At 45.1% G+C, this 8,414-nt stretch overlaps 1 protein-coding gene across 1 annotated transcript; it reads left to right on the forward strand.

Annotated features, from left to right (window-relative positions):
• Window positions 1–7,134: 7,134 nt before the first annotated feature.
• On the forward strand, window positions 7,135–7,602 carry LOC118072275 (cuticle collagen 3A3-like). Its single transcript, XM_035091988.1, has one exon. It carries the CDS (start codon window positions 7,135–7,137, stop codon window positions 7,600–7,602), a length of 468 nt encoding a protein of 155 aa, XP_034947879.1.
• The last annotated feature ends 812 nt before the right edge of the window (window positions 7,603–8,414 follow it).

The raw sequence follows: 8,414 nt of genomic DNA on the forward strand, positions 1-8,414 counted from the left end.
CGTCGAATCGGACCCTCAGATACCTAACTACCTCTGGGTACTTGATTTCTTTACCCTCGATAGTGATCTTTGGCGGTTAACATTCGTACCTGTCCTCTTTGTTCTGAGTAGTTGAGATTGTTTTTATCCCTGTAATTTCTCATGCCTCTAAGTTTAATTTCTCGCTTCATGAAGATTGCCTCTGTTTTGGTTTTTGATAACTCGAGCTTAGCATTCTTGCACCAAGTGGGTATTGTGTCAACGACTACCTGTTCTTTGGCTTCAAGAGGTTCTCTAGAATGGCCATCTATAATGACAATTAAATCGTCCACGTACGCTGCATAGCGTTTTCCATGTTCAGATTGATCAAGTGTTCTTAACAGATCATCGAACATAATGTTCAAGCACAGTGGGCCAAGCACAGATCCTTGAGGGTGTCCACGCATGGCCACTTTTGTGACTGAGCCGGTTCCCCATGGTAGGCTAACTGTACGATCTGTGAAGTAATTTTGCATCACTTTGTAGATATTTTTAGGGCAGATTTGTGCTTTCAGTCTTTCAAGGACCAAAGGCCACTATACATTATCAAATGCGCCTGAAATATCGAAGAGCAATGCAACCACGTTACGTTCTGTGGACTCTTGCACTGCTATTCTTATTGTCAGTATTGCATCTACCGTTTATCGCCCTTTCATAACTCTATATTGGTGATCTGAGATGTTTCCTTGTGTAAGGACGCTGGTTTTGGGCAAGCCCAGCACATTCCCTTGCCCACATCACAGAAACCACAGTAGAGGGGCCGGTCAGGACCTCCAGGAACGCCTTTGTAAACTAGAAAACCGAAGGGTGAATCCTCGCTCACGACCAATCAAATATGAATGGTGCAATAAGCTTCGCAGTATCGTCATACAATATTTTCGGGAGAAGGACCAGCTGACCTCCTGAGGCAGCAGCATGCGATCGTGAACATGGTTCGGATCCATTTGTTTATTCATTTATTTATTGATATTTGAGAAGTATGCCAAAATGTATGTTCATTCCATTATCTCCCCAGTGCGGAGTTATAGTAATGGGTCCGATTTTGCGAATCCCGAATTTTGATATATCTCGACGTTTTAAGGTCCCCAGAGTCGAATACGATCGTTTTCCAGTGGACGTCTGTGTGTGTATATGTGCATACGTTCGTTCGGAATTTTCCTGGTCGATTATCTCGAGAACAAAAGATTATATCGATGTGGGACCAATTGCAGTCAACGCGTAATTATGCAACTTCGAACTGATAAGGTTTTCAGCAAAATCGGTCAAGCTATTTTTTTGCAGAAACAAAAAACTAGCGAAATGGAAAACGACTTGAACTTTAAAATTTATTAATTATATCATTTTTTAGACAAAATTACGAAATCTTTTAAAAAATATGAATATTAAATGATCAGAATACTTGTATGAAAATATTCAACCAGCGTAAACTCAGTCCCACCACACGCCAGCCCCTTTACTTTTACTCTTGAGCATAGTAATATAGCCGCGGTTCACAGTATACCTGCTAAGAGCTATGTCACTACGGCCAAGCATTAGATGTCGCGTCGATGCCCTTTAGCTAAACCACACCAAGCGCGACGCTGCACGCATGCGCCATTAGTGAATATTGACAAATTTGGTGCTTTGAAGTAAATCACATAGAAATCATTGAATAATCAATAGGTATATATGTTAATTAGCAAATAATAATTATATTATTATATTATAAATTTTTTACTCCTACCCATGATTTCGCCGTCCTACGCAGCGCTACGCGGCAACCCCCACTCCCTGTGAAACCGCTCCGGCTAACACAAATTCATCCTCACTGTGTGGTGGGGATGGGAGTAGTGTCCGCCAAAGTGGAAGCATTCCACTATCATATATAATGATAACAGTAATAATAATAATAATAATGATTGTATATGTTAATAAAGACAATAAAAATTATACATGTGTTGCGAGAGGTTGATCGCAACCTGTCAACTGGAGTCGCTCTCGTCCCAGCTCGCTACAACCTTCTCACAACTTTACCCCAATTGATCTTGCAAAAAGAAGATTTATCTGATCACGCTCGAAGTTTACGAAGAAGCTCGGTCCATTGAGACGAACCTCATCAGCTTTCTTTACTCAGCTCAATCATCAAGCTCACCTGAAGCTCATACAACTAGCTTATCTGGTGCTCATCTCTACAAGAAGATCAAGAACAAATCTTTCAGCGGCAAGTACCAGGATTGAAAGGAGTTTGAGGACTTGTTCCAGGCCATGGTTGGCAACAACAGGGTGCTGTTCAAGGTGCACCAATGACAACTACGCCATCGCGTGAAACCTGTTCACGTCTCGCTACGAGAACAAAAGGCTCTTGACATCAACTCAGCTCGACAAGCTCTTCGGCGACAGCTCAGTGGTAGAACCAACATCTAAGGGTTTCCACGGCTTGCTCAATGATGTTAGAGAAGTTCTGGACTCACTTAAAGCTTTAGATGCCGAAGTCGACAAGTGGAACATGCCACTTGTCTACCACTTGGTTCGACGCCTTGATCTTTCCATCAGAAGAGAATAGGAGAGAATAGTCGGCTCTAACACAGCTTATCCACCGCTAAGCTCGCTTCAGGAGTTTCTGACTTCTGAAGCCATTTATCTTGAGAGAAACCATCAAAGCTAAAGCCACCATCGAAGTCCAACTCTGCTCAACAGAAGAAACCAACAGCTCGGTCATATGCTGCTACTGCTCAAGCTCAATCTCCAGCTTCTGCCGCTCCAGCTTAATTAGATCAAGCTCCAGCTCAAAGACGTGGGTTCAGTGCGAAGCCACAAGCTCAACAAAGCTCTTCCACCAGGCTCAGACCCTGGATGGCAGATTATAGAGGCTCGAATGATCCTAGTCACATCTATGACTACTGTGACAGCAAAGAGCACTATATCGCCAACCGTCCAGTGTTTAATAAGCTCATTCTAGCTCATAGGTTGAGTGTGGCGATGCAGTATCGTTTCTGCTGGAACTGTCTTGGTAGGCACGACGTGAAGGCCTGCCAGAGTGAGAAGCGATGCAACATCTGCGGGTTAATGCACCACACTAAAATCCACCAAGGCGAGGAAGCTCAACCCAGATCAGCTCGAGCTCCTTCAGCTCTCGCAGCTCCAACTAGCTCCAGCTCATCTGATCAAGCTCCAGCTCCACAAACTCCAACCACATCAGATTGATAAACTCTTTTTAATCTTAGCTGCATGCTTAAGAATTAATTCTTTGTTTTTTTGTTGTTAGTTCAATGTGGCTCTCTTTTGCACGCTCAACAACCACCGCTGAGCTTTACACCAGCTCTGATAACGCGCTCCAGCTTAGCTCCAGCTCCTGGGTCATCTTTAAGCTCGACCTTTGGTCTTCTGATGAGCTCTGCAGCAGCTCTATCTTGCTCTACCAGCTCCTGGGATCCTCCAGCTCTTAAGCAAGTGCAGGAATCGTCTTTTTATCCAACAGCTCTACTTGCTACAGCTCAAGCTCAACTAATTGCTCCTGTTCATGTTCGCCAACTAGTGAGAATGTTGTTAGACTCAGGTTCAGAGCTTTCTTTCATAACTAATAAGTTAGCTCGGGGTATAAGCATCATCGCGCTCAAATCCCTCTACTCAGACGACCAAATACAAGTTCCTGTTCACGTGCTCAGCAAGATAACAACGGTCTTGCCTGCCTACAACATCGACAGCTCATCGTGGTCTCATCTCAAAGGCCTACAGCTCGCAAATTCTCAGTATCGAACGCCAGGTAACATTGATGTTTCTTTCGGCTCTGTACCATTAGCTCAAATCATGCGCTCGGAGCTCAGACGAGGTCAAGCCTCAGATCCCATAGCTCTCAAAACTATTTTTGGTTGGACCGTCTTCGGTATAACTAAGTCAAGCTCATCTTCTCAAACAAGTCCAGCTCTACACGTGAAACAGGATCACGATCTTCATGAACTGCCATCCAAGTTTTGGATTCAAGAAGAGACAGCTCAAGCTCATTTTTCTAAGCTCACTCCAGAGGAAAACACACTGTGAAGCTCATTTCATCAAAACTTACTTAAGGGACGCAACCAGAAGATATGTTGTGAGAATTCCGATAGTTCCATCACCACCAGCTCTTGGAGAATCCAAAACCCTAGCTTTCAAGTGTCTTTGAACAATGCTCAAGCGACTCTCAAATGACTCTAAGCTCAACCAGCTCTATAGAAACTTTATGAACGAATATCAAGCTCTAGGCCACATAAGGCGTGCTCCAGACGTTCAATCAAGCTCAAGAGTAAGTTGCGGTAGACGGGGAGTATGTTGCGAGAGGTTTATCGAAACCTGTCAGCCGGACTCGCTCTCGTCCCAGCTCGTCCTGTAGCTCATCAGTTATCGATCTTCCGGTTCAAAATAAATAAATCAAAATCTCAAGCAATTTGCACTAAAAATGATATGATAATAATAATAATCATATATGATAATGATGATAATAATAAGGGATACTCCTCTCGCTACGGTGATGGAATAAGTTCGTACAGCCAGTTTTTTCTCCTCACTGGTGATGGCCTACTGAGCGCGAAGGACGAAACCATCCATCTTGGTTTCGTTAAACATCACCACCTTTGCGGTGGACTAACTACCCTTGTAAGGGATTTGAACATGTTCCGAATATAGGCCTGCAATGGCGACTTGCAGAGGTCTGGGTTAACAGACACTTTCTTTGGATGACTGAATCTGAGTAGAATTTTCAACTTACTAATACGTCGTGGTCAGCGAGTGCGAGAAATTAGAAAAGAGAGAACTATAAAGTTTTGAAATTCCTTTTATGTGAAACAGAGTGTTGAATTAAGGAGGATTTATATTCCGATGATGTTTGAATCAGCTTAAAATAAATAATTCGATGAATTGAGACGCGTAAATGTCAGCCATAACAACGTCATATCTTAGAGTTTGTATTTGAATCCGTCATTTCTAATAAACTTTTCACTTCTAATATCTATTTTCCTTATCTTATATTTTATAATATATTTGAAAAGTGGAAATCATTTCATCTAACGTGTGTTAGATTTTATCACGGTAGCACATTGCCCGGTGATAATGAAATTATCGTGTAAGAATTAACACAACACATCCATTTCTTTGTTTACATTTGTTTTTTATTATATGCTTCTATGATTTGATTTCACAAAAATTCAGAAATATTCGAAAGTTGAAATTTTGAAGCGAATATGATCACACAATTTTAATTTTCAAACTTACTGGTGATCGTGTCATTATATGAGTCTTAACTAATTGCATTTGACTAAAAATACATTGCGCCCTTTTTGAGTGCACTGTCTCTAGTCGCCAACGTAAAAAATTATTTAATTTTCAGTTTACTCATTTTGAACATTTAACAATAAAATCGACCGATTCAATTTTGTATTCCTTTAATTATTGTTTTTCTTGTATTTGTTACGGTCATTGATGTAACATAATGATGTCTCATAAGAATCGATTGATTAAGTAAAATTTTAAATAATAATTCCACTGTTTAAATGTTCCCGATTTAGATGTGTAATACTTTGTCATAAAATCAATGAAATAGTCATGAATTTGTGTGTATAAATGAAAAATAGCAAGAACTCGAATTTTAATTTACGATTCGACTTTTGCTTATTTAAAGCTATTACAATTGTAAATGAGAATATGTTTAATAACATTTATTCGCCATGAATAATAACTTGTTATTAGTTAAAAGAAAAAAAAATATACCGTCAAAAGAATATGAATTGATTGCATAGATTATTTTTGCATTTTTGATTATTTATACCAAATTCAGTTTTAATATTCTCTATCTTTTTCAGTTAGTTACAAATAAAAATCCCGGGGTTCCACGATCTCTATAAACGAGGGAGTGGAACATAGGTTGAGCACCTACCGGGCGCGTCTCCAGGTGGCGGATAGGAGCATTGTCCGGGTAGTACCGAGTGGAGGCCTCGGGGGCCGCGAGGCGTACCGAGTGCAAATACGAGGGAAGCCGCTGGCAAGTGCAGCTTGGGTGTGTACACACTTTATAAGGCACCGTGGACCAACTCCCCAAGTCAAGGTGTAAGCCATCGTGCTGAAGACTGAATGGCACTGGGACACTGTGTCGCAAACGATGCCCTTAGGGTACCAGGCGACCCCCCATTGTAGCTAGCCTTACCTGTGCAAGAGGCTCTGCACAGGTGGACCTTTATTTCCTCATCACTCGTGGGACTCGAATGGATGACTTAAACAACATTCGGAGTAGTGGGGGTCCTATCTCTTCTGATGAAGAAATAGGACTTGGAAAAGCCGAGGCGGGACGAACCAGCGAGGACGGCGAGGTGCAAACCGAGCTGCCTTGTAAGGAACGACCTGCTACCGGCAAGGAGGGTCAGGGGAAGAAATTCGATAAACCTGATCCACCGTCGCGCCCCAATAAGAAAAAACTTTGCGGGGCAGCGAGGAAGAGGTTGAGGATGGCTAAGCTGCTGGAACTGGAGAAATCCGGGGCTAGCACAGCCGGAGCGAAGGCTGAGCCAAGTCAGAGGAAACCGGGGGCCCCTGTGGTAACCGGCAGAATCTCTGGAGGCAAGGCAACTTCCTGTGATATCAGGACTGACCTTAAGGTCGAGACCGGGGCCACTAGCTCCACCAAGTCGGGGTCTTCCACCGAAGCCGTGGGTAACACCAAAAGGCAGAGGTCGGAGGATTGCACCCCCCCCCCTCTATCCTTCTGCGACCCTCAGCAAGCAGCAAGGAAACTAGTGCTGGCAGGACTTCTTCGACCCCTGGACGATGCCATCAAAAGTGGCACTGTTCTGGGATTTGAGGGCCACAAACTCGACAAAGGGCTTCTGTGGATCAACTGTCCTGATGAACGGGCAGCCACATGGCTCAAGGAGACAGTCCCCTCCATAAAGGTCTTGGAAGGAGTAAACCTCGAGGTTCTCGAGAGGGAGAAAGTTCCAAGACTCTCCAGGGTCACCGGTGGATGCGGCGGTGATCTTGAAAAGACTCGAAGGCCAAAACGCCGGACTGCACACCAACCTCTGGCGGGTTTGGAGCACGAAGGCAACGCCAACACTGACTAGCTTAGTCATTGGTGTGGACGACGAGTCATTAAAGCTCTTGAAAGGGTTAGGAATGAGTCCTTACAGCGGCCTAGGCAGAGCTCGATTTTTCGAGGCGCCAAAGGCTGTGGAGGGGAGGCAGACCGAACCCGGAAAGAGGAAATTACCAGGGACCTCCAAGGCGGTACCCCCTCCGAGAGGAAAGAGGAGGCGGGCGGAAACGCACGCAGCCTCTACCTCGAAGGAAAAGGGAGCACCAGGAGGGCCCACCAACCCCCCACCTCCGAGGGAGCCATCACAGGGGCTTGAGAAAGTGAACTGTGAAGAAGGCAAACCTCGGACCAGTGGACGGGCTACGCCAACTCCTGGGGCACGGGGGAGACCCACGAAGAACCAGGAGTTGGCAAGGGTGGGGAGGGTCCTGTCTCAGATCAGGCTGACCGACATGGTAAAGCCTGGAGCAGAACTTACGGGTAACCCTCCTACGGGAGAGGGCGCAAGAAGGGACGGCGACATGGCTGGCCCTTCTACGCAGGATTAATCTTCCTCCTACGCTCCCGCATCCCAATCCTATTCCCAACACGCGAAATCAAACGGCGCCGAAATCCCTGTGATATTGGGGCTGTTAAAGATTTCGCAGATTAACTTGCATCACTGCTACACGGCCGCGGCACTACATTGTCGAGACCTAGCAGTGAAGCACACAGATGTTTCCCTGATCCAAGAACCTTATTGTAGGGAGGGAGAGGTCTTGAAGGGAGACGCCAAAGGCGGATCCTTTATAAGCGGTAAAGGTGATAGGGACCTTAGGGCATGCGTTTTCGTGAGACGAGAACTAAACCCCGTGGGGCTCAGCCAATACTGCACAAGGAATCTGGCGGCAGTACAGGTGAAAATAGAGCTGGGAGGGGAGCCGATCAAAGTCGTTATCGGCTCGGCATACCTTCCTTATGACTCTGATGAACCACCACCCACTGAGGAGGTCAAACGACTCGTGGAGTACTGCCGAAGGATAAACTGCGAGCTCATATTAGGATGTGATGCTAACGCTCATCACACCTTTTGGGGCAGCAGTGACACTAACGAGAGAGGGGCTAGCTTGCTGAAATACCTCACTCGGCACGGCCTAGAAGTCCTGAACAGGGGGCACAAACCTACGTTTGTTACCTCGGTCAGGCAGGAGGTCATCGACATAACTGTCGCCACGGCGAAAATCTATGATTTCGTCAGGAAGTGGGAGGTGGACGAAGAGGGAACTCTGTCGGACTACCGGCGCATTAATCTCACTTTGACAGGGGAAGTGGGCAATGTGAAACCGCAACTCCGTAGGGACCCAAGAAGCGCTGACTAGGG

Source organism: Chelonus insularis, unplaced genomic scaffold (genome assembly GCF_013357705.1).
Source record: "Chelonus insularis isolate UGA/USDA-ARS -01 unplaced genomic scaffold, ASM1335770v1 contig_90_pilon, whole genome shotgun sequence".
In the NCBI taxonomy this organism is placed as follows: Eukaryota; Metazoa; Arthropoda; class Insecta; order Hymenoptera; family Braconidae; genus Chelonus; species Chelonus insularis.

Bases quoted from the DNA above. Each gene is read 5' to 3' on its own strand.
- LOC118072275 (XM_035091988.1), top strand. From the start codon at position 7,135: ATGAGTCCTTACAGCGGCCTAGGCAGAGCTCGATTTTTCGAGGCGCCA.